The 25,926-nt window shown below is 32.9% G+C and overlaps 3 protein-coding genes and 1 long non-coding RNA gene across 4 annotated transcripts; 2 read left to right on the plus strand and 2 right to left on the minus strand.

Annotated features, from left to right (window-relative positions):
- Positions 1–853: 853 nt before the first annotated feature.
- On the minus strand, positions 854–9,462 carry LOC128188411 (testis, prostate and placenta-expressed protein-like). The gene is made up of 7 exons (XM_052859451.1): positions 9,101–9,462; positions 7,602–7,663; positions 3,813–3,871; positions 3,177–3,262; positions 2,654–2,715; positions 1,607–1,671; positions 854–1,394 (listed from the first exon to the last, which is right to left on the minus strand). The coding sequence occupies exons 1-7, from the start codon at positions 9,318–9,320 to the stop codon at positions 1,331–1,333; spliced, it is 618 nt and encodes a 205-aa protein (XP_052715411.1). The 5' UTR covers positions 9,321–9,462; the 3' UTR covers positions 854–1,330.
- Positions 9,463–9,611: 149 nt separating this feature from the next.
- LOC128188410 (partitioning defective 6 homolog beta-like) lies at positions 9,612–15,396 on the minus strand. Its single transcript, XM_052859450.1, has 3 exons — positions 15,234–15,396; positions 13,716–13,938; positions 9,612–12,540 (listed from the first exon to the last, which is right to left on the minus strand). The coding sequence occupies exons 1-3, from the start codon at positions 15,297–15,299 to the stop codon at positions 11,843–11,845; spliced, it is 987 nt and encodes a 328-aa protein (XP_052715410.1). The 5' UTR covers positions 15,300–15,396; the 3' UTR covers positions 9,612–11,842.
- A 1,301-nt stretch (positions 15,397–16,697) lies between these two features.
- On the plus strand, positions 16,698–19,471 carry LOC128189611 (turripeptide Gsg9.2-like). Its single transcript, XM_052861275.1, has 3 exons — positions 16,698–16,842; positions 19,001–19,124; positions 19,335–19,471. Exons 1-3 carry the CDS (start codon positions 16,800–16,802, stop codon positions 19,414–19,416), a joined length of 249 nt encoding a protein of 82 aa, XP_052717235.1. The 5' UTR covers positions 16,698–16,799; the 3' UTR covers positions 19,417–19,471.
- A 963-nt stretch (positions 19,472–20,434) lies between these two features.
- On the plus strand, positions 20,435–23,887 carry LOC128190219 (uncharacterized). Its single transcript, XR_008244337.1, has 3 exons — positions 20,435–20,586; positions 23,311–23,428; positions 23,763–23,887. It is a non-coding gene; the product is annotated as an uncharacterized LOC128190219 (long non-coding RNA).
- The last annotated feature ends 2,039 nt before the right edge of the window (positions 23,888–25,926 follow it).

Raw genomic sequence — 25,926 nt, forward strand, 5'->3', positions numbered from 1 at the left:
CAATTGCTAAATGTTATTTAAGTAATAAGAAATCATTCTTTGAATATTATAAGGTGATCAAAAACGGTCCGGCGTGATCAAATCTATTATAAAGCCTTTCACACTACGAATCTAATTTGTGGCAATTCGTTTTGTTATTCAACTGACGTTATTTCCTTTGCAAGTTTTAAAAGAAATATAATTACTCCTTTGGTATTAAAATATCTAAGGAATAAACAATTAAACGTCATTGTATTTACAAACCCCCCCCCCCCCCCCCAAAAAAAAAACCCGTTGGCTTGCGAAGATGTCATATACTTATTTACACGGCCAGTTTAGACGGAAATTGTTTAATCTCGCAGTCCTTGTAATCTAATAGAGCATTCACAGCCCCAGACCCTTCCCCAATCTTCGGAATCCGTTCTACTTTCCCGTCTTTTTCATATTTCTAATTTAAATATCATTTAGAAATGAAAAAAAGTCATGTGCGGTTACAAGTGCCAATGCTATACCTAGTTTTTGTTTTGATTGGTTTTAAGTTTTAGAATTCAAAACTTAAATGATTCTTCAATGTAATACATGTATTAGAAGGATAAGAAATGGGACATTTTTCGGTTTTCAACATTCAATACCATGCTACATGTATAAAAGAATTTATTAAAATTGTGGCGGATCCAAGGTAAGATCAGAAGTGCCGAGGTTTTTTGATTTAGTTTTTTTTTCTTTCTTTTTTTTGGGGGGGGGGGGTAATTTTTTTGGTGTTTTTTTTTTCCATTCTGAAATATTTCATTTGCATATTGGCATAGGATTGCATATTGCATATTGTCATCGGATATTGTACCAATGTGTACACTGTGATTAAAAATAAAGCAGATTGTATGGCTTGATAAAGGTTTAATGAAAAAAAAAACACTTTATGTAAAAATCTTATATGGTTGAGCACATTGTGAATACTGGATGCAATACATTAAAAGCTGGCACAATGCCAATCACAAAGTTTGAGCAAGATGAATCTAATACCTTAAATACAAATACTAATCATGAGAAAAAATTTTATACTCAAGAACAAAATAATAATGATATTTTAAAGACTCAAACATAACAAGCGCATTTCTACATATGCATGAAATAACAGCTTATAACTTTGATATAAATATATTCTATTCTTAATACTGATGAAAAGTGTAAAAAAAAAAACACACAAAAATAGTTCGTTCGATAATAATACTGAACGGTTTCAAATATGCGCTATGATACATTGTAACAAACAATCACCAATATTAACAATGATGTACAATTTCTAAACATACACAGTCTAAAAAGGATTTTCTTGAGAGAAAAATATCTTGGTTTATCGCCAGGCTTCGGATGCGATATTTCTGCTGTACTGAGGATATGTATCCCTGTATCTAGCACTGAAAGAAAGGTCAAGGTCAGATTATGACGGTCAAGGACAGATGATGTCATGTGCATGCAATTAGAACAAACAAGAACATTCGTGCATTTGTTTATCATCCTTCTTTACGCTTGCACTTACTGCTTCATATTTCAAGGAACCAAAATCTGTCGAATAAATTCATTAATAGGGATGTTAATATCATTTTTGATTATATTTTTTTAAACTTACTAGATATTAGCAGGAATTGGCTTTTGGCCGTATTGATCTAAAGATGGCTCCTGGCGCAATGTGTACTGAAAATAAATAAATAAATCAAAGGCCGGAACGGCCACAAAGGCGTCGAGCTGACATTTTCTTTTATATAAAATGATATCAATAATTTAAATTTTTGTACTAAAAGTCGTATATCAAATAAAATTAGAATAAAAAAGTAAATGAATTATATTTTGTGCTGCTTTAAAAACAAAAATTAGTATGTTCCCCTATAAAATAGGTAGTGATGCGTTTATAATACATTAACTCATCATGGTTACAAAAATTGAAGGAACTTCAAAGTTAAAAAAAAAAATTTCTTCCTGCTTAAAACAGTTTTTGAACATTTTTCACAGGTTCATAATTTGAATACATTAACAGTGTGTCTCCCTAAATATAAAAATAAAACATACTTTTATTTATTTCAATTCCCTTTTGAAACAAGATTACCTATTGTATGGTTGTTCACAAACAAATCCACAACACGTGCTATCTAAAATACTCGACCAACTGCAATATTGTTTTTATTTCATTAGATACATTTATCGCTTACATTTATTTTGGAGACCGTGCCCGATAACAAAAGAATTTACATATAAAAGTTTATTTATATCGGGCGCGGTCTACAATTAAAATGTAAGCGATAAACTAAAATAATATTTTACACCTTCTTGTATTCATCCGCCATTTCTTGAGTAAGCAAATTTATACTTATGCAATGAGTTGTCAATAACCAGAGAGGCAAAGTTGGGTTTTTTGTACACAATTAAGTTGAATAAATGAATAAAAATCTTGTAATGTGTTTAATACTTTAAGGATCTTATTTCTTATGCGCATTTAAAAGGCGGCGCAGAGCATGAATTTTTGGACGATTGCCAATCCAGACGATCGCTAGAAGGCTGCCGAGCATTAGCTCGACGCCTTAAAAACAACGATATAAAAGTTTTTCAATAAATTGTTTCTGTAATTTTTACTGATTCAAAATTCGGTGTAAATTTTTGGCCGCTATATATAGTGTCTTACATTCCAAGACTTGGTGACTTCCGGTCGGAGATAGCGTACTGCGTAACCAACAAACCGCTGATCTGAAAGAAAGGTGAAACATTCGTTAGGAAATGTATCGTTTGGTCATTTTGTGTGCATAAAACTTGTTTTGTTTGATTATTCACAACATAACATTCAAAGGAGCAATTGGAATATCATTTTGTGGTAGGTATTGGTGGTGTAAAATTGTTAGTGTCTGTTGTTTGTACTACGGTACGCATATTCTGTCCATTTATTTTTGATTAAAGAAAATATTGCATTTCATACTCTCAAATTCATATTCAAAAGATGCCACATTGATTTCATCTCTCTCTCTCTCTCTCAGGTGAAACAAAAACCATATACGGTAATTGGAAAACCGTAATATTAATATTAATAAATAAGACTGTGTGTATGTTGTATAATTAATTACTAGTGACGTAATAAACTCGAATTTACTGTCTCGATGGACTTAAAATACTAAATATAGTATTAGTATTTTAATATGCATTGCGTCACTCACCTTTGCTACTTGGAAGGGATGGTAGCTGAATGTTGAACCTCTCCGGGGACCTGTTCAGGAAGTCCGACCACTCAGTGCGAGCCCGCCTGAAAATCCATGTTAGATTAACATTTACCAATGATAACTACCGGTATTGTTCGAATTAGAATACGTTTACTTGTACATGTATTTCTTGTTATTCTATTTTACTATAGGTAGAAAAGCTATAATTATGCATAAACCAGGGGAATTTAATAGCAACCAGGTTAATTCGTGCTTAAAATAATGTCACCTATAGGTGCGCTATTCAGTAAGATATTGCCCCAATACAAAACTCGAGTAATGACGCGTCCTGTTTATGCGTATTATCTAGATACGCCTTCTTGGTTTTCAAATAAAATTATGGATGCAATATTGCTTGTACATTTGCATGGACATTTTCGTGTTTGTTAAATTTTCGCTCCATTTGCTTTTTTATTTTGACGGCAGGCAAATTTTTAACGGCCGGGGCTAATTGAAAACAATTACACATTTTAAACCATAATTTCACAGAAAGAACATAAGCGAAAAGAACCACGTGCGCACTATAATGATAATTAGATTTAAACCTTTAAGATAAAAACGTTCATCTAAGACAGACAATTGGATTAGACTTACTTAAGCTCCTCTGGAGTTGTATAATGCTTGTGTAACTGCTTTCCCGTCGATGTTATTTCCTAAAGAAGGTTATATGAATTAAACAGTATACTAATACATGAAGCTTTGTTCTTTTTTAAAGTGTAATTAACACTTGATTACTTTCGAATGTGTCTGACCTAAATTCCAATGATGACATGCAGATTAACACCATATTATTATTTGATGGACTTATTAAAAGGATGGGAACGCTATGGATGAAAATATAACAGTTGAAAAATTATGTAATCATTGAATAAAACATTTTTTCATAAATGCAATAGTTTGCCTATAAAATGAAATTGTCTTTGAACACTGTTGGTTTTTATCGCATATAAATATCTAAAGGTAATACGAGACCTCCATAAATGGAAGCGTACCTCTCCTACCGCCTTGTTGTAAACTGTGAAGTAACTAGTATCGGGTAGCAGTTTATACAAAATTTACAACATGAAACTAATAAATAATTCTATATATTTAACAAAACGATTATTTTACACATACATACCTAGTTGCAGGTCTGTAGTTCCCGATCTGAAAAATTTCGGATTGATGACTCCCAGTTCATCCATCCGATTTATTTTTCGGACCGGAAGCTACAAACCGGCAGCTGATATATCCCCTACCAGAAGACAAACACGAATTAAGAAAGAAGAAGATGTAATGTACATGTATGTTGGTAAAAATCATGTTATTTCAACACATACAATATATATATACATGTACTTATGGGAATAGTCAACATCTTTCTTCGATATTTTTATTTCTAGAGCAAAATTCGAATTAATTCCCCATATCTTTCTTATTTTAAACAAGCGGCCCATGGGCCACATTGCTCACCTGAGCAACAATAGACATTATAAAATCAGCTTTACAGAGTAATATACCCCCCCCCCCCCCCAAAAAAAAAAAAATTATGGATAATGTAGTCTTACAGATCCTGTATTCTAAAAAATCAATTTTTTCCCTGAATATTCTTTTCATCATTGATCCCTTTTTGTCACAGTATAGTCATTTGACATATATTGAGCATTACAGTTCTCAAGTAGAGAACTAAATCAAGTCTAAATCAAATAAGATATAAACCTTCATCAAACTTGTGAAGCCCAAGAATTGTCCAGAAGTCAAAGTCTAAACAATTTTAAAGAATAAAAAAATATGTCAAAATGCTTGTATATAAGTGAAACCATATAATATAAGATTTTAGTTTTGGTGAAATCAAAATGGTTTCCTTTGTAAAATTGGACCCCCCCCCCCTCACCCCATGTAGCTCCATCCTACTCCTGAGAAATCTGATTTTGACAAATTAAAATCTACACTGTCTAAGGTTGCTTTCACTAATGTTGCACCTTTTGTAAGAGAATGTTTTTTTTTAAAAAGATTTTTCACAATATATTTCTTTGTAAAGATTTAACCGGTCCCCATTGTGCCCCTACCCTACCCCCAGGAATCATAATTTGACAAAACTTGAATCTACCCTACCTGATGATACTTCACACAAGTTACAGCTTTTCTGGCCACTCGTGTTCTGAGTAGAAGATTTAAAATAAAATTTCTCTTTATATTCCTATGTAAAAAGTTGACCCCCCCCCCCATTGTGTCCCTACCTTTCCCCGGGGGAACATTATTTAAGTAAACTTGAATCTGCACTATTTGAGGATGCTTCTATGCAAATTTCAGCTTTTCTGGCCTAATGGTTTTTTAGTAGAAGATTTTCAAAGATTAACTCTATATACAACGGTTGATCCAAAGTAGTTGCAGAACTGCGTTCTAGAACACAGTTCGCAATTCAAAATTTAAAATTCATATTTGGGGCTTGAAATTTTCAGGGGCATTTACTGGTGGTATACCACTGCCACTGTGAAAATTTGGTGAAGTGGTCCTCTCTAGTTCTTGAGATTTTGGCTTTTTTGCGATTGAATAGTGAACCGCGTTCTAGAACGCAGTTCGCAATTCAAAATTTAAAATTCAAATTTGGGGCTTGAAATTTTCAGGGGCATTTACTGGTGGTATACCACTGCCACTGTGAAATTATGATATATCAATCTAAAATTGAGAGCGAGGGTACAGGGTACCTTTAACATGGTTCCAAAACCTTATAAAAGCATATGCCATGTTAATAAATAAATTAGATAGAAGACATACGCTCTGAAGGAAAATTAAATCTGGTTTCTTACGTCAATGGCTATACATCATAAAGCTACGTTCATGACTTCTTGAAGAGACCTCGACAAACTGATCGCACATTAAATAATCCAATATACTACTTCGTCGAATACAAAAAGATTTAAAATTAGTTACAAAAAAAGTTGTGAAAAAAATTGATTTTAAAAAATGTAAAATAGAGCATTGTGGTGAATTTCTATAGAGTACTAAATTACGAAATTCTACCAGAACACCAAAGATTTAGAAATGAATTCGCTAGCGTGCGGCGAGTATCGTTACCTCATGCTCTATAAAATATATTATCTTTGGAAACAATTATCACAAAGCATTAAAATTTTCAGGTCTGAATTAGGTAGATATCTTAAATCACGAAATTTTGTCACTTCACGCTGAGTTTTCATGATTTTATTGCATCTGTGACATTACTTTTAGATCAATCCTCGTATTTCTATGTAAAACTTCGACCACCCCATTGTGGCCCCACATTACCCCCGGGGACCATGATTTGCACAAACTTGAATCTACATGACCTGAGGATGCTTCCACACAAGTTGCAGCTTTTCTGTCCAACTGGTTTTTAAAAAGTAAATTTTAAAAGTTTAACTCTATATACTCCTATGTAAAACTTCGACCTCCCCATTGTGGCCCCACCTTACCCCCGGGGACCATGATTTGCACAAACTTGAATCTACATGACCTGAGGATGTATCCACACAAGTTTCAGCTTTTCTGGCCAAATGGTTTTTGCGAAGAAGATTTTTAAAGATTAACTCTATATACTCCTATGTAAAAAATCGACCGCCCCCATTGTTGCCCCACCTTACCCCCAGGGACCATGATTTGAACAAACATGATTCTACACTATCTGAGGATGCTTCCACACAAGTTTCATATTTTCTTACCAAATGGTTTTTGAGAAGAAGATTTTTAAAGATTTACTCTATATATTCCTATGTAAAACTTCGACTTCCCATTGTGGCCCCACCTTACCCCGGGGACCATGATTTGAATAAACTTGAATCTACATGATCTGAGGATGCTTCCACACAAGTTTCAGCCTTTCTTGCCAAATGGTTTTTGAGAAGAAGATTTTTAAATATTAACTCTATATACTCTTGTGTAAAACTTCGACACCCCATTGTGGCCCCACCTTACCCTCGGGGACCATGATTTGAACAAATTTGAATCTACACTATCTGAGGATGCTTCCACACAAGTTTTCAGCTTTCAGCTCAGGTGAGCTATAAATAGTAAATTCTTGATCAACTGTTGGTGTTACATTATATACAATTAAGATGACCGGATGGTCCTGACTATTTTTAGACCATATTGATCTCCTTGAGATGAAGAGCTCTGAATAAAGATATAGAGAATGTTCAATAAATAAAATATATAGAACTAAAATATCAAGATTTTTCTCTAGTACATCACAGTTTATGACTATCATATTTGAAATTTAAGGTAGATCTGATGTTAAAATTTTCGAACATCAGTCTCTATCATTTACTCTAACCGTAATAAATGAGAATATTATGAATCGGAGCACCAAGCAGCACATGTAAAAGAAAACAAATCGAGCACTCGTGTAAAAATGCTGAAACTTACCAAACCAGACATATTCTTCACTGGGGGCTCCAGCATAGTGGACGTGGATCTTCGGAAGTCATCTGTCGGAAACGAATGATGTAAATCAATGTAAAATCTAGATTTGTGTCGGCTTTCAGGCATGCATAAAGATAGGTTTTCTTCATGGAGTACTATAGTACGCCAAATCAAACGAGTATATTACGGCAAATATCTTACTGAACATGTTTTAATATTTAGAGACCCCCCCACCCCCCCTCCAAACAAAATTTAAATAAATTAAAATTCATTCCATGTGCGCGTGTCTTTTTGAACATAATGTCATTGATAGACTGACATGATTATACCACCTAAAATAACATTCCAGCTGAACATATTTACATGTCAATTCTAGCTGTCGTAGGAAAAAATATACGATAATGCGGTACTATAGAGGCATTGAACGTGTGTACATTTAAAATCGGAGGAAAACGGTAACAGGATTAAAATCTTTCAGTGTGCGTATGTTTGTAGAATGGAAATGCATGTGTACCTTTCAACAATTTTGTCGGTGCTTTCCATACCGCAAGAATATTTAAACCTTTCCGATTGCCAGAAAAATTTCTATTCAATCTTTGCGACAAAGGCTTACTTAAAGTTTATAAACTCTTTGTACTTTTGATAGGGAGGCGGGTATACTCTGTTCCGAGTGGCATGTATTGGGAAATTCATTCTTAATTTACAATTAAGTGAAATCAATAGTCCTAAACGAAAAAGTCCACACAATAGGTGGGATCAACCTTTTAAAGCATATTGAAAAACAAACAAACGATGTCTTGGTCTATAAGAGCATAAACATGGAAACCCCTAACTGTGCTTTCCAGTAACGATTTTTGTTCAGCCATATACAGATTCCAATCACTTTGGCATGGATTATGATTAAACCCGATCAATATGTTGTATGACTGTCTTTAAATATTCTGCAATAACTTTAAATAACGATATACTTGATTGGTCTTTGTGCAAAGGATTTAAGTGATAGCCTTTGGATTAAGGGTCACAATTTTGATATATATTTTAAGCCCATTTAATTCATACACACACAATGCCCTGTCATTGTAAACGTCCCACGGGTCATTATCATTATTTCACGTAATTAATAAGTGACATCTAAAACCTCAATACGATATATAAAGTCGGTGGGTTTTTTTTACAGTTTTCATTCCAATTACGTTGACCAAAACTCGATAATGTTTTCATATGAGGATCAAACTTTTGGCGAATTATTCCAAGCGTACATACATTTCTCAGGGTACATGAATTGATCGACACATATGCTAACTGCTACCGATTTTAACGAAAGATGCATTACACGACCTGCACAACTTCACGGCGGCCTAATCTTTAAGGGCTGATAAATTTCTTTAATTATTCAATGCTTGACAAAATGAATAAACTGTAGAAAAGATAATCAATACTTAGAACTGGTCAACGTACCATTTTGATCTTGATAAAAAAAAATGAAAATTGATAAATTTTACCTGGCCCACAGGAAGTGGTGGTACGGCAATGTTCATCGGGGAGCTTGTGTCCGGCTGTATCCATATCCATTCTCCTAAAGCTCGGGAGACGGGGGTGGAACAGCCCCTCCTTCACGGCCGCGAGCTGGACCCTCCGGTGGGAGGGATACTGGTAGGAGTAGCTGGGGATCTTCATCGGATAAGCTCCTTGCTGGACGGGATCGACGCTGACAGTTGTCATTTTCACAAGTTCAATAAATATCTGTGATCGCTTTTAGATTCGTGTATCCTCTTATTGTCAGACACCTGTGTAAAGAGGCTCTTATGAACGTCTGGGGGGTTTAATCCAGGTATCGATAGCTCCCAATGCACTAGTTACAGCAATACCCGAGAACGCCAAAACCTTTGTGACGTCACGCTTAGCAACTAACAACAAAAAGGGACATAATTGATTAAATGGTTAAATACAGATGGGTTCCAAACGAAACAAGGAGAGTTAACTCTGATTCTTTATATTAAAAAAAATCCAAAAGTAATTTGCATCGTTTATTGTTTAATTAAAATCAATAGTAATAATAATAATGTTAATAGTACATGTATTTGGTTACACTAGACAACAAATATTGCGAAATTAACCAAAACAAGTTGTGCACTTTTACAAACAATTATTGTCAGACACAAATGAAGCTCTGCTGGTCTCGGAACTTGTAACTTGGCAGTTTAAATAATGATTTAGTCCATAATTTCAAATTAAAATTTCATAAAAAATCAAAATTATACATTTTTCAAATAATCTATTTAGAAGATATGAAATTCACAGTTACAAGTAATAATGTAGAAAATCATTCCAGTATTTTTTTTTCAAAAACAAAATCAGAAACACATTATTTAAAAAAAAATATTTTCATTATGTTTACAAATTGCTCCATAGACCAAACAGATGTTCAAGGAATGTATGATTGGAAAAAAACAAATCAGTGACAAAAAGAGTTTCTCTTAATGGAAGACTTGCAATACGTAAGAGTGAAAAATATTTTCCACTTATAAACAAAAACATGCAAATTTTGTATGGCTATATAATTTTTTTAAAATCATTACAATCATATTTGTATGCCTATAAGATTTTTATACATATAACTGTATGAGAATTATTTACATGATTTATTTGAATTTATTTTACAGTATTTCTTGTTTAAATGGCAATCAAATCAAATGCCAATTAGAACTATTTCAATATAATATCATAAACAAATAATAATTCAAAAAAGTACTTTGATGTGATGAGAGAAATCTTTCCATTTAAACAACACATAAAATTTAATTGGAAACAAGGAAATTTGGTTAAAAAGTTCTGCTCAGCAGTAAAATCGATTCCTTTATGTAAAGGGTTTGGTGTCCACTTTGAGTTCAAAAGTAGACACAAAACTCTTGTCATTATAGCAATGTGTACAAGGGTACATTCAAACAAATTCCCATTCAGTAAATTTTGCTCTTTTCAAACTCCAACAGCCAGATTAAAACCATATAAAAAATAAAATACATGAATTCCACGTTCCTACTCTAAGCATCATAATGTATGAAATTAAAAAAGACTGGATGAAAGACTTCATACAACTTCATGTATTATTTTATAACTCTACAGTGTATTATCTAAATATCAGGTCCAACATAAAATAATCATAATGGTCAAGCTAAAATAAGGGTAAAATGATTATCAATATCTTATAATTCACTGAACATTTTTATCCTGATATATGTGCATATACCAGTTATATACATGTATATGTTTTTGGTCCCCAAAATTTTGTATTCAATACAAGTTTATAAATTGAAAATTTATTTAAATGTACAAAAAAAATGTAATAATTCTAGTACAGTCTGCACAATTTTTCTTTTCTCTCTTTCTGATAAAAATGCATGAATCTGTAGCCAAAACAACTTGCTTTGTAAAATCTATTGAACTACTTATAAGTTTTAAAGTGCTAACAATACACTGTACACTTTAGAAAGTCTGCCTTGTAAAAACTAACTTCTCCCATTAACCGACTAGAGAATTTAAACATGCAAATCGAGAAAGCATTCTAGGCAAGATATGTTATAAAAGTTTAATACACAACTCATCTCTGTTCAACAGAGTTCAACAAAAATCACTAAAAAGGGGGGTATGTGTTAAAATACACTTCCTTTGTAAAAAAAATTATCATTATTGATCCCAATGAATAACAAAAATAAATATATAAGTATAAAAGTGTTCATTGATGTTTTCTTTTCCTTCTCACTAAAAAATGAAATTGTATATCAATGCCTATGAATTAGAAAACTGGGAGGGAAATGAATACCATTTAAAATATGCAGTGGTAATTACTGCATCATGTGCTTAGACAAGTCTGAATAAAAACAAAAATAACGGACATGCATAAATAAACAGAACATTTCTTACAATGTGACCAAAAAATATCATTGCTGCTGAATAAAGGATTTGCAAAACTATGGACAATTAAAATCCATAAATGCATGACATTTAAATAAAACAAATACAATGCATTGGGGAATGGAAGGAGGGGTTTATAAATCCAGATGCAGAAATAAAAGTAAGCAAATAATGTTAAAATGAAAGTAGACCTGTGATCATTGTATATATCATTATTGACCATATATAACATATAACATATAATACATATGGACATTTTTTCAATTGAAGAAAAAATATGAACCAACATCAAAACATGTAAAAGCTGTGGATAAACGCATGATTGGATCTCTTCATAAAGTGACGACTTCCGTGTTGGGAATCTTCTTGGGTGCCGGCGTCGACAGATGGTCGTGAACTTCATCGTCCTCATCATCTTGTTCCGTGACATGGTCGCTGTCGAAGGATTTGGATGACCGCTGGGAACTGAAGGACATCTGGGATGAGGCCTGTGAAGCCTGGGACATTTGGGAGTGCCGGCCTGGGCCCCCTCGCTGGGGGGCCAGGGTCAGTCTCTGGTTCACTGGCTTCACTGTGATGATCAGATTTGAACTGTTTGCAACCATCATGTCTGTCACTTGATCTAGAGTTTTTCCAGCCACTTCGATGCCGTTCACTTCTAAAACTTCATCGTTGACCGCTAAAAGTCCAGTGCTTTCCGCCAGACCACCAGGCACGAGTCTTGAGATGAAAATCCCGGGAACTTTTTCCAAACCATGTGGAGTGACCCGTACACTAGTTCCATCTCGAATATAAAATCCAAGTGGTTTGTCAGACCCGTTCTTCATTAGTTTCACACGCCGGTGATGCTCAGGAACTATATCAACATCGATTATTGCAGACACACGACGAAAGTCTTCAGGAAGCCCAATGTGAAGTTTGGGCTTTGTACCAGGTACTGGTTCATTTGTACTACTGCCCATAAGTTTTGAAATTTTATTCTTTTTCTTTGTTATTGTTCCATACCCATTCATTTGTTCATAGCTCTCTCCTGCAAGAAAAACATACATTCAAGCTATTTTATTACCATTTAGCCTCGATTTAATTGGTTCTCAATATTCAAACAACAAATTGCTCTTAAGTTCTAAAACAATTTGTTTAACAAAGGCATGTGTCTTTCAGGTATTTTCCATGAAAAAAAATCCCCTTGAAAACTAATGACATTAAACTATGGTATACTCTGCTCACCTTTTGTACCTCATCTTTCAAAATTAGTGATTTAATTGGTATCATTTTGTAAAACTCTGACAGGGCATTTAATATTATAAAATGTAATGCAATATAATAAGGTAAACCCCAACTAAACCCTGAGTTTACAGTACAGATCAGACCCAACCTAACAGAAGATAAACTCCTGACCAACTAAACCCTCAGTTTACTTTCAGTTTACTATGGGTTTACTCAGGGGTTACTAGAATGGACACAGAGAGTAAACCCTGATCAGAATTATACCCCTTAAAGCAGATGCTACATGTATCATAATATACAAGAGACAGGAATTACAGGCAGTAATATGGTAAAAACATAAAAGACGGGTCTGTTTCACTCTTCAATGTGTAAAGTGAACCCCAAAAGCAAACCCTGAGTAACCCCAAGTGGACCCAAAGTAAACTCTGAGCGGATGCACATTTTCAAATGCAGACCCATATTAAACTCCAAGTAAACCCCAAAAGTAAACCCAGGGTTTAGTTTGGGGGGGGGGGGGGTCTGCTCTTGTGTCAGCTTCAGTCTGATTGGTACTGTACTATAATGGCATTAAAGACTGGAATTTTTTACCATAACATATCAAATGTACAAATGGAAAGAATGTTTTGAAAACAAAAGTAAGAAGTTTATAATAAATGTGTTACAAATAACATTTTTAGAAAATAGTGATATGTTGTATTATTTGCATTTTAAATTTATTAAATTTTTATTTATAAATCAGAAACAAGTAGAAAAAATTTAACCGTCTGCACAAATTTATTTATGTGTTGCCTAAAAATTTTGGCTACAAAAAATAATAACTTTATTATTTAATCGCTTGCCCACTTGTACCTTTTTTCACTGGATGTTCGAGGAACAAGAACTTATATTGGTGTGGCCTAAATTAATACCTCATTTTTTTTCTCTAAATTTCAAAAAACTAATACATGTATTTATATTTTATAAATAAAACTACATCACCTTTCATCTGAACCATAATTCGCAGCAGTGGTTTTGCGGTGCTAAGGGCTTTCTGAAAGTTTTCGTTATTGTTGATTGGCAGCAGGTCACCATGGGTGTCGGTGTAGGTTATCACAAAGCTCTGTGGATCAATGTTGTGTAAAGCTGACAGGAGTTTTTCAAAGCCTTCATACTCTTTCATTTTATTCTTGTCCACCGAAAACCTTCTAAATTCTGCATCATACTGAAAGAAAAGATATTGATGCATACAAATGAATATTCATAATTTTAAAACATTAAAAATAGATAAAATTAAGAAATTGCCTTTTACAAGGAAGGAATTTTACTTAGATATAGATGTACCTGTAAGTAGAATGATTATCATGGTGGTGCAGTAAAGACATTTCCCAATTACAATGTAATAACATAAATGCTTTCTAGCTTTCATTTCATGTTTTGTTCTTTTTAAAGTGCACATGTCCTTTTATAAAAGGTTCATATTTTGTTTACAATCACAAGATATTTTAATGCATACATTAGACAACAGCTTTATTTGAATATAGATTCCATTTCATCTATATATCACATTAGTTTACTCTTGTCAAGTGAAAACAATTCAATTAAAGAGAATCTGCACTTATCCTGAATTGCATTGACTTGTAAACAAGATTTTAAGTAAATAACGACAAGGATACAATTGTATTTATAGGATCAAGCATGATTAATGACAAATTCTTATTTCGAAGCACTTGATAAATAATTCAATCATTGTGATAAAAATTACAGTTTCATAAGTCATTCCAATTTTCATTTCCAGATTTCAGACAAAATATTGTGTTTAAAGTCAACATTACATAATTTTTGGAAGGATTAGCAACTTATTTGAAAAGAATTTTTCAATTAAATTCTGACCAAGGTAAAACTTTCAGTACCTATTGTTAGGTTGCATCACTGATCAGCTATATTAAATGTGATTACAAGTGTGTTACACAAAAAACATCAATAACAAAAGCATAATCCACTATCATAACATGACTCATTTAACACATGGATGCAACCGGCATTCCTTATCAATAAATTTAGTATTGATACTGTGATCTTACTGATCTATCATATTGATCATCAACATGGTCATACAAATGATTGGTCAACCTACATTGTAAATACTGGTTAGTTTCATTGTCCTATTTTCTCTTTTACAACAATCCCATGTATGTTATAAGATATATAGGTCAGTTTGACACAGAATGTGACAGGTGTGAATGCCCACAATAACAGCTATAAAGGTATTTCCCAAATACTTATGCTCTGAGTCACGATTTGAACCGAATGCATTCTATACAATAAGCCTGACCCCTAAAAATATCATAAAATAGAGACTCCAAAATCGAATGATAACATTTGTGACATTGTCTGAATAGGTTGGGTTGGGAGGGGCCCCCCAAAATAGATACACGGGCATATATAATGGCAGGTGCAGGTGCCCGTCGATTTTAACTTCAACATCGCTACTGATCGCGATGTAAATGGAGTCCTTACCTTGCTTTTTACCTCCACTAACCCACTCTCTCCACGAAGCGAGGACTTGGATCCCTTTGACATCATGGAATAAGCCCTAATCGGGGCTGGTCACCTCATTGAAGTTTATTTTGGTGGCTATCAAACCTTGCGTAGGCCAAATTTGATGACGTCACATTTCTGATACGAAACTCTCGAAACGAATACAAATATATGTGTGAAAAAAATATTTACTACGATAATAAAAATCGTGATGTATTCAAACAAGCCAAACACAATGAAAACTTGGACAATTATTTTTTTTTCATAATTGGAATGCCTTTATAATCTGACTTCCTGTTTTTATTATAAAATTTAAACCCAATACTTACATTTTTCCGGATTTTTTTAATTTGAAAAGAAAGTGCGTAGATAATGCATGTAAAATGTATATACATTACAAGGACTGATAATATACTGAAATATTAAACTATCAACAAATATGATAATTTTAAAAATAATTATCGAAAACAGTATATATTTAACAAATCGTCGATTTGCAACCTATATAAATATGTTTATACTTCGGAGACGTACATGTACGTTGATTCAAACTTGCGTATGTGTATCAAAACCTCCTAATCCTGCCATTCTTTAGAAATTCTATGTCTTGTTTTTAATAGAGTGGGTCTGTGCTCCGTTCTAATTTTTCTATTAGTCTAAATAAGGTCTTATGGAAAACAAACCGATTTCAACAAACAAAACGTGGAGGCCCAATATATGATAAATATATCATTTTGTATCCAAACAATTAAACGTTTTGAAAAAACAATACCGTTACTCCATGGCCAAAGTCACACACCAGACAGAGTTTAACATTATATACCTATAGAATTTTTATGGTTTGGGTACAACCAGAACTCAAAACGATATTTTTTTCTTCTCGTTTATCAAATACAGTGTACATGTATATTAAAAACTGAATACGATTAGAAATTACGCTTTTGCAAACTTGTATAATAATATATTTGAAAAGATTTTATTCCAAAAAAAAAAATCAAATCAAAATTGTATTTTACGACTAAACCGAATGGGCATTTGCGCTGTCTTACCCCCCCCCCTTCTTCTATGTGAAGTGATGAATGCTGACCGAATTGGATAAATTTGATAATATAGCACCAAGTATAATAATTAATCATGTAAATAAAAATGCATTGTCACATATAGACAAAATGCATTTACTTAATATATGAGGATTTCCGATGCCAGACGACTGCAACCTTACCATATTGTAATACTTCAATAATTTAGTATTTGACATATATCTAGATTTTTTTTATCAGACATCTCAAAAAGTGGGGAGGTAGGTGGCTGGGCTGGACATAGAGCAATATTTTAATTTTATATAATATTTTAACAGAGAGATATGTAACATAAAAATAAAAATTCTGGTACGTTTCTTATGCCTGTTATTGCTTTTTAGCATTTCTTTTGCGATTAATTTCTCGTCACTGAAATGACCTAACTGATAAGAATGAAACGAAACAATCCTATAAATTAGACGGATTAGATTCTAGATTTACTTCACTCCTTCAAACATTATTCCCAATGAAATCTGTTATCTGCCTCGTCTCCCTTTTCGCTGTGGCAGGTAAGTTACATTTTCTTTCTTTCTTTTTTTATATTTTTGGGACTGCATTGTTTACGTTTAAGCAGGCAATTCTAACTATAAGGTATTGAAATAAAAATTTAATGCTCATGAATATTTTTATAAAGATATTTAGTATAAGATTCTTATTGTTATTGTACAATTTTTCATTTCCAAAGTATCATTATCATTTTTACATGTATTACATATTTCAGTTTTTTTTTAATCATTTTTTTATTTTCGTTTTACATAAGGATTATTATGATTTTAAAATTTAAAAAATGATAAAGTAAAGACTGTAAAAATGAAAAATATCGTAAAAATATAGAATATAAAACGAAATATTACACAATATAAAAGGACAAGTTCAAATATTACCAGGATAACATGCCGTGACGTCATAAAAGTTGTAGTTAATCTTGTTTTATTTCGAAATCCAATGCGTCACAAAACTGCAGGCATGTTCACGAAACTTTCCTAAGATATGAGAGGTCTCAGGTAAAGATCTTAAACTGTCTTTTACATGTAGCGGTGTTAATTAAGTTGATTTAGTGACGTGTAAATCGTCTTTAAAAAAGGTTAAATCAAATATACGATAAATCTTGCTGACATTCATTCGTAAAATGATGTCTTATTTTATTCTCTTCAGACTTTAGATTTACGATGATTGGATTATTTCGCATACTTCTACATGTATTTATTAGTACTTTTTGTTAACTTAAATCTTTTATTTCATAGTTTATATTTGTTAACTTATCATTTGTTGTTTATTATACGTGGATTGCATGATGGACATACGAAGTTTCATTAAATTACGTTTCAGGTATTCACAGAAACCTGAAATTTCTCAATATAGAGTATAAAGCAAAGACACGAAATACTAGTATGCCCTAAATTTCATTTATCTATTTAGGGTTAGAGGCTTTCCTTCCGTGACGTAATATATGCAACTCAAACATTGATGACATGATCTGTTATCTATGCTGATAACGCGCCACATTGCTTATACAAAGTTCATCCGAAAATCTCAAGAGCCTTGGTAGAGATCGAGTCTTCTCTTTTTTTTTAATGTCTCACTAAGAGACCACGGCCATCATGGGCGCTGCCATGTCGGTCATTTCTCTATTACAATAACCAAACCATTTTGAGATTTATATATTTTGCCTGAAAATGTCAACATCAAACCACTCCTGTTTGCAATATTTCCCACAGATGTTGGCAACCTAAAGTTGGCCAACTTGAAGCCAACCTTTGCATTACGTGACATTTTCTACAATTATACCATAGTAAGTTGCGTGATTTAGTCAATTCAAAGGTTATACGACAACTCATCGAACTTATCTAAGCAAATGTAGTATACTCAGTATACTCTTCCAAATATCATTTAGCACAATAAATATAATTTTAACTCTTTATCTGGATAAACAATACGTGATTTGAACATTATCTTTTTAACCATCTTCGTATACTAATTACAGAATCAATATGACTTTGAAGTTAATTACAGAATCAATATAGCTTTGTACTTCAAAGTCATATTGATTCTGTTGTTATTAGAACGAACAGTTTTTTCATGCATATCGTTCAAAGTTTGGAGCGCATATTTTTTTTCTAATTTATCCCGTCTATGTATCCATGACAAAGAACCCACAACCTCTCCTTTCCTCGTCAGCGTCTGTTGCAAATTTCCTTGAAATCAATTTCTTCGCCCAACAATCTGTTCAACATTGTTCTATGTACAACATATGTCCACTCAGATTACCCTTTGTTTTCTTGCATCAACAATATTTTATGCGGTTATTATTCGAGTGGTCATTTCCAATTACCGGGGCGTTTGAATTGCAGAACAATCATTCTAATTATGTCGTATTTGCTACAAATAAACAGAATAATTCATCCGCAACATTAATCCACAAACAGAAATAATTCAAGAGAGATTTTGATAGAGCCTGTAAGTATATACAGTAATTTGAACTGCTTTCTTCGGTGGTTCATCAAGAATGAATGAATGAATCATTACGTGAACGGACTTTAATTGTTGCAAGCCTTCTTAAAATGGATTTTTTTTCGATGTCTTTAGTTTGCCAAAATACCACTTCGTCATGTACATTTAAATGCTGCGCAGATGTTCACACTTTAATGTAATCTTTATTTTGTTTAGGCTGTTTCAACGTTGAGCGACAATCTAGCTGTCCAATGTTCTGCCCAATGAACTACGCCCCCCTTTGTGGCTCTGATGGCAAAACATACAGCAACGAGTGCGAGCTCCACGTCACCAACTGTCTGTATGTAGAGAGAGAGAGAGAGAGAGAGAGAGAGAGAGAGAGAGAGAGAGAGAGAGAGTTGCTTTTTTAAAACAGCTGACAAACTGATTAATCAGAGTTTGACCATTTAATGAAAATTAATTTATCATTGATCGCTGATATGATTAATATTAATGAAGGTTTTTGTATGACTACTAAGTATATAAAACATACTTTAAAATTGTTTTTCAGTCACAAGGTGAACGTGGTCAAAGTGCATCAAGGGAGCTGTGATGGCTCGGATCTGGCGCAACTCCTCAGCGTGTCGCGCTAATGATCTCAACAAGTTTTCTGTAAATTCGTATATTAAAAAGTCTTTGTTAAGTCTTTATTTTCTCGGATTTATCACTAATTTGGCCATAAAAATATCATAAAAACTCATATAACTGTCATAATTCAGGTGAAGTAGATTTTAACATCCATTTAAATATTTTCTCCTCCATTGCTACTCATAGTAACAAAAAAAAAATGAATCGAGATTTGCTTTTCATTCATAGCTTGTATGAAGTACCAAAGAATGCATTTATATTGTTTATTATAACATTTCATTCTACACATTTTTTCACTTATTTATAGAAAGCGTAAAAGGTCGTAATTGTTAATTAGCACACTACATAAACGGAACAGCCGATTCTACCGTATGCGTTATTTACTTCAAATCATTCCATATAAGGGAAGTTTGATCGATCACAAATTAGAAATAATCCACACAAGGTCAATCTCAAAAATGAAGAAAAAGAAACAAATGAACGGTGTAAAGATTATTCATCATAGGTACATATGTATTTGAGTTTATATGAATTTTTCAATGCTTAAATTAATAAGCGGCCATTTTGAAACTGGTAGGAACCGGATTCTGTTGATTTCCGTCTTTCGGTTTTTCAATAATGAATCACAGTGGATTTTCCTTTAATATGAGAAATAATCGGTGGGTGTTATTAATCCATTGTGATAAACCAAAAACAGAATTGAAGCATTCTCTATAAATGATAATTTATTTTGAGTGTTAAAACGTATCATTGATCAGTTTGTTGCACTTTATCCAAGAAAACTGAAGAGCACTGGAATGCTAAGTTAATTAAACTCTCTCCCTATTTGTGTTAATTCTATCCAGTTTCAACCGAATAGCTGAACAACTACATGTATCGTTGTTACCTTTGTTTCGTAATAAATACGTGCATGTAAACGAGAAATCATTCATGGAATAGTTTCAAAGATGTTTAGGGTGAATAAATTATGAGTATTGATATTTTATTCTGTCGCTGAGCGGTTTGAAATATAAACACATGTTGTAGATATTTTAAGAGTGATAAGCGTGCGAAAGTCCGGGTCTGTCGTGCAATAAAAGCAAAGACTTGTGCTGATAACAGAACGCAATTTAAACTGCGTTTGCAAACAGTCATGAAAACTGCTTTCATTTTCATCGTCCTTTTCGCTTTTGTATGTAAGTATAACTATTAAAACTTTATTGATATACTAAGTATTGGCGGGTCTAAAGATAGAGTTTCACAACGGTTCTAAATCTCAAATACATGTACTTGAAATGGAGAGACGTGTGTCCAATTTGACAAGATGCGATTTTTAAAAACATTATGCGACTTTTAGAAGGATATTTAAAACATACTGTTAGGTCTTTTCTTTAGTTTTAAAAAATGCTGCTCTTCTTTTCAAATGAAATATGTCTGGCAGATCTGAAATGTAGAATGTGAAAATACCGTTGAATGGGTTCTAGGCGACCACACCCTTACTGTAAATGAAGATGCTGCTGCGTTGTCGCCCCGCTGTAGGGATATTTACGAACATTATATAAAAACTTGCAACTGATGCAATATGTATATTCGTTTGATTTAAAAACTGCAGTAGCTATTTTGATCAGCAATCTAACATTAATCCAAAGTACTGATTCTTCGAATGTCCTTTCTGTTTGTGTTATTGGGTATAGTTTAGAGGCTTTCTTTTCATATCTCTCTAGATAGCGGCTTTTTTATAAGTTGCCTAAAAAATGCAAAGGTATAAATACATGCACACACTATATGGACACACACCACCATACAGTACCACGATTGACCATGCAATATTGAAAGCGAATTGTTAAATACAAAAAACAAGTACTTGTTGTTTTACTTAAATATGTTACAGCAACATTTTTTGCATTGTGTGCAGACGTGTTGTTAATCAGATCAATAAATAATATGATATCTCTGATAGCAATGAATCCTAGGTAATATTTATTTCCATGTAAAAAGATTCTTACTTTGTACAATTATTAGTACATGTATATATTCAACTTACTGCCTTTAATTGCATAGACGTCGCGCACGGTGTTGGTGTTAAAATGTCTTTTCAGGGTGCGTGCATGTAGTATTTGACTATTTTTAAAAACAAAAAATTAGACATATGTAATTGTATATACCGATCTGTTCGAATGAACGCGGACTTCAACAAAACATGTCATAAAATGTAGGAATTTTTTTTTATATTTCATAAATCGGTGTTAAAAACTGAAAATTTTACTAGAAATGGCATGTAGATAGGTAACACTTTTTAGGTACATATTTCAAATAAACTACATTATCTCGGTGAACTTTCATTTTAGGAGGGAAAATTTGGTGGAATAATTATTTTGATAATGTAACAGATATATGTCATAACGTTTTTGACGTAATCAATGCCAGGAATCAACGCGGGATCAAAGAATTCTCAGAATGAAGTTGTAGATGCGTAAAAAATCCCCGAAAATGGCCAGGGCAAGATGAGTTCATTACCAAAATAGAAATTGTGATTCAGGAACTTGCAATGATCTACTGAAGTTTTTTTTTTAAATATATGACTTTTTTTAAAAATTTAAAAAAAGAGAAATTTTCGTAATATATATTTTATAATAATTTAATTTTCAATGATAAAAAAAATCGTTATGCTAGAGTTTATTCAAGACACGTGTCACGAGAGATATATTTCACAGTCGAACGTTATGCGTGGCATGGCGATTACAAGTATCATGCCCATTAAAAAAAAAATGTTGGCTATATTTCATAATAATAGAAATCATTTTAGAATGTGCATTTTCATAGGTTGTATAGCCATTAAAAAGAAGCAAATGTGTCCGCAAATTTTCTTAATAGAAGCATTTTGAAATGTCAACATGAAATGTCACACTTTCATAAAAACACATTAAACTACACAAGCAATGAAAAGAGAAAGTAACTTAGACACTTCTTTTAAAAAGTCGCGCAGAAAATTCACAAATGAATCGAAGTTAGAAATGTGCTTTTTCTCCTGAACAATTTGATGCCAAATATACAACCATTGCGAATAAAAATAATTGATTTTTAGAAATAAAATGATGTCAACATTATATGTCACGGGTACGTAATATGACGCAAGGACTTAAACGTTACGGCATGCAGTATGTGTGCGGATTTTCTTTCTTCATAAAAACAGTTTTAGTAAAAATTCTAAATACCTACCAATTTTTTTGTGAAGAAGGTAGCAAAAGAATTAAAAATATAATAATAAGATGTAGGAATAATAACTTAAAGACAAAATTGATGACAAATATCTGAACTTAACCGGTCGAATAAATTTATTTTTACGAATAAGATATAGACGTCATGGGTACATGTAAAATGACGCAATGACGTTAAACGTGATGTGACGATGAACATGTATTTTGATTATTTCAACGGGATCTTTGACTGCTAATCTACGAATTAACATTAATTAAGAAAAAAAAGAAACAAACAAGGGTAGAACAGACTCGGGAATGGAGGAGTTTTGTATATCATTTTTGAATCAAGAGCTATTCTTGACAATATATGACTAATTTCAGAGGAAGTTCATTTAAGAATAAGAATTGAAAGCTGTGAGCGAATCGCATACTTTTGAGCAGTGATATTTCTTACAAATATTCATGTTTTGAAGTTTTGAAATATAAAATCTCTTACATGTCGAAAAAATCTATTTAAAGGTCTTATTTTTTAATTTATTTGTATGTTGTGGTTAATGAAATGTACCATTACGTTATAAGTGAAAATGACGTTTTTGACGTTTTTTACGTTACCGAAATTAACACCAACACCGTGCGCGACGTCATATCAATCCAACCAAATCACCCATTATCTATATTTTACACGGACGCATTGACTTCCTTTCTACATTTATAACTCAGGTTGTGTGGACCAGTCCACCCACTGTAACATGGTGTGCCCCATGAGCTGGATCCCTCTGTGTGGGTCTGACGGCCACACCTACAGCAATGAGTGTGAACTCAGGGTCACCAACTGTTTGTAAGTACATGTATATACAAGTATACCAACTATAGCTACTCATTAACCCCAATGTCACACACGCATTTTCTGGAAGTTTACTATACACTCTAAATCAGCAACTGTAAGTGCTCTAAACTTTGCAAAGTTCCATGCACTAATAAGTACACTCCTTTTCCAAAAAAAAAAAGTTAAAATCAAAGGTCAGAGAGGGATGAAAAGCACATCGCGAGCATGTTCTCTTACCCTACTTTTTGCAAAGTATTTCCGAAAAAAGTGAATTTAGTCCTATATGAATATGAAAAAGCTTAACTTTACGGTAACCATTGTACATGTATCTGCACTCTTGTTTTAGGCAAAAGAGCAACATAGTGAAGGTTCGATCCGGCACTTGTGATACAGACACAGTTGGATAGGTCAACTTTACCCTTGTTCATGTATCCAAACAAAATGAATTTTAATAAATATTTAACCAAACAATGCTTGTTGAAGGATGTATTCTGCTCATACATAAAAAAAACCCTACATAAACTTTAGGTTTAAACTGAATGCGATCACCTGCAGGAGTACTGAAATTTTTAAGAAGAAGACTTCGTAAATTGTTCGAACTTGTTTCTAATCTTTTTGTTTGTGTTTTATACAAAAAAAACTCTGTCCAATTCAAATCACATTTAAAGTCAGCAGTCGGTACCTTTATATACCTGACGCCGTTTAGGCCAAAACAACACACCTACATGTACACTGACCTATGACACTTAAATAATATAACTTATCTACCCGTGCATGAAAACCCTACTTTAAACAATGAATCCCCCAACTGCATGTTTTAAAGAACGTCAAAAAATAATTAATCTGTTAAGCAAAACATGTAGGCAAAATCAAATTTTTGAATGTTATGGCCTATGAGAACAGGATTTTTCTTTGACTGTAGAAAGGCGATAAGGTTCAGAGGTGCGTTTTGGATGAGTTCACCATACAACGCTTTACCTTGTGTGAATACAAACTGTTAGTCTCGTTCCTCTGGAGCTGGAGGCTTCACTTGTGATGTTGCACCGAGGAATGACGTAGTTTTCGAAACTCTCTACACCACCGCATGCCGCAAATTGTGTAATGTCACTCTTTCTTCCTAACCTCGTAATTTCATGGTCAAATACTACTAATCCACAGCATTTATCGCACTCTAAAAACTTTGGAATCTCCTCTTGTGCACCAACACTGCAATTTAATTCTTTTGGCTCGTATGTCACTCCCTCTCTCACTGTAAATATTCTTTCTCTTGTATTCTTCTCTTGCATTGTGCACTCCTCTGGTGAATTCAATTGATTCATCTTCTCTGGTTTATCATCTGACTCAGACTGTATGTATACACTCCAGGAGAGAGGGAACTTGCTTTATTCACATGTCAAGGACAATTTTTAAAAAATCATAAAAAAAAAAAAATCAAAATACATAGCCAACTCTTTTATACTAGTATTCTTTCAGATTGAACACGTTTACATTGGCATATGCTATGGTGTTTTGTAACCTTCTAAACCTGTTATTAAGTTACAGCTCTACATGCATTTATTTACGCACTTAACTTCAATATTATCAATATTAAGTCTAAAAATTAATGGCTGACCCTGTCTCTTGAGTTAGGTAGGTACAAGTTTGTTTTCTGCATGGGGCTGAATGAAAGTTACTAAAAGACATGTCCTTTAATTTACCATGGAGTGCTTACTTTAAAAAGATAGCTGTGTCCTTCATTTGTATGAAGAACTACTGCACTCACTCTCCTATTCAAAGAACAGCTTCCACCGAAATGTATGAAATTATAAAAACAAATATATTTATTGGGATGTATATATATATATATATATATATAACAAAATGATAGAAAAAGGGTCCATGTGGGAAGAAACCTATGAACCTTGTAAAACTCGAAGAAATAGTCAGTGGTAAATGCACACAACACATAATGTAAATGCTGTGGTCATTTCTAATCCATCTTTGCTTACATGCATTTCAAGCAATTTTCCCTTTCAGAGGATCTATACTACTATATTAGAATAATAGACTCGAATTTTTGGTCTTTAATACCGAGAAATCGGAAGAATACTGTCTTTTGTTTTATATATTCTAAACATCATTAATACATGAAGATTAACAATTTGTTTTTATTTTTTCTCAGTTAAGCTTCGCTAATTAATAATCAACGAAAATTCCTCAAAAAATCCCGGAAATCATCTGGATTTTTTGGATTTTACAATCTTGCGCTTGCGCAATACATTCACGCTAACGGGATCTTAGTTTATGTTTCCACAATAATACATCTGCATGAATAAATAAAGAAATGATAATGATAAAAAATGATAATACAAATACGGATAAATTTTCATTGGACTTTTGCTATATATTCTGTTCATATATATTATTGATTTCTTATGAGAGAAAGTATTAAATAACGAATTTCAACTAAGTACTTAATTTCGTCTTCGTGGTGACAAAAAATATTTGATTACATGCAAAAAAGTTTCATT

Source organism: Crassostrea angulata, chromosome 6 (assembly GCF_025612915.1).
Source record: "Crassostrea angulata isolate pt1a10 chromosome 6, ASM2561291v2, whole genome shotgun sequence".
Lineage (NCBI taxonomy): Eukaryota > Metazoa > Mollusca > Bivalvia > Ostreida > Ostreidae > Magallana > Magallana angulata.

Excerpts from the sequence above, each read along its gene's own strand:
- LOC128188411 (XM_052859451.1), bottom strand. The coding sequence starts at position 9,320 with ATGACAACTGTCAGCGTCGATCCCGTCCAGCAAGGAGCTTATCCGATG. Across the intron at positions 3,872-7,601 it reads TGAAGAATATGTCTGGTTTG|GAAATAACATCGACGGGAAA; the intron begins GTAAGTTTCAGC and ends AACCTTCTTTAG. Across the intron at positions 2,716-3,176 it reads ATCCCTTCCAAGTAGCAAAG|ATCAGCGGTTTGTTGGTTAC; the intron begins GTGAGTGACGCA and ends CCTTTCTTTCAG.
- LOC128188410 (XM_052859450.1), bottom strand. The coding sequence starts at position 15,299 with ATGATGTCAAAGGGATCCAAGTCCTCGCTTCGTGGAGAGAGTGGGTTA. Across the intron at positions 13,939-15,233 it reads TAGTGGAGGTAAAAAGCAAG|TATGATGCAGAATTTAGAAG; the intron begins GTAAGGACTCCA and ends CTTTTCTTTCAG. Across the intron at positions 12,541-13,715 it reads AATTATGGTTCAGATGAAAG|GAGAGAGCTATGAACAAATG; the intron begins GTGATGTAGTTT and ends TTTTTCTTGCAG.
- LOC128189611 (XM_052861275.1), top strand. The coding sequence starts at position 16,800 with ATGAAATCTGTTATCTGCCTCGTCTCCCTTTTCGCTGTGGCAG. Across the intron at positions 16,843-19,000 it reads CTCCCTTTTCGCTGTGGCAG|GCTGTTTCAACGTTGAGCGA; the intron begins GTAAGTTACATT and ends TATTTTGTTTAG. Across the intron at positions 19,125-19,334 it reads CTCCACGTCACCAACTGTCT|TCACAAGGTGAACGTGGTCA; the intron begins GTATGTAGAGAG and ends ATTGTTTTTCAG.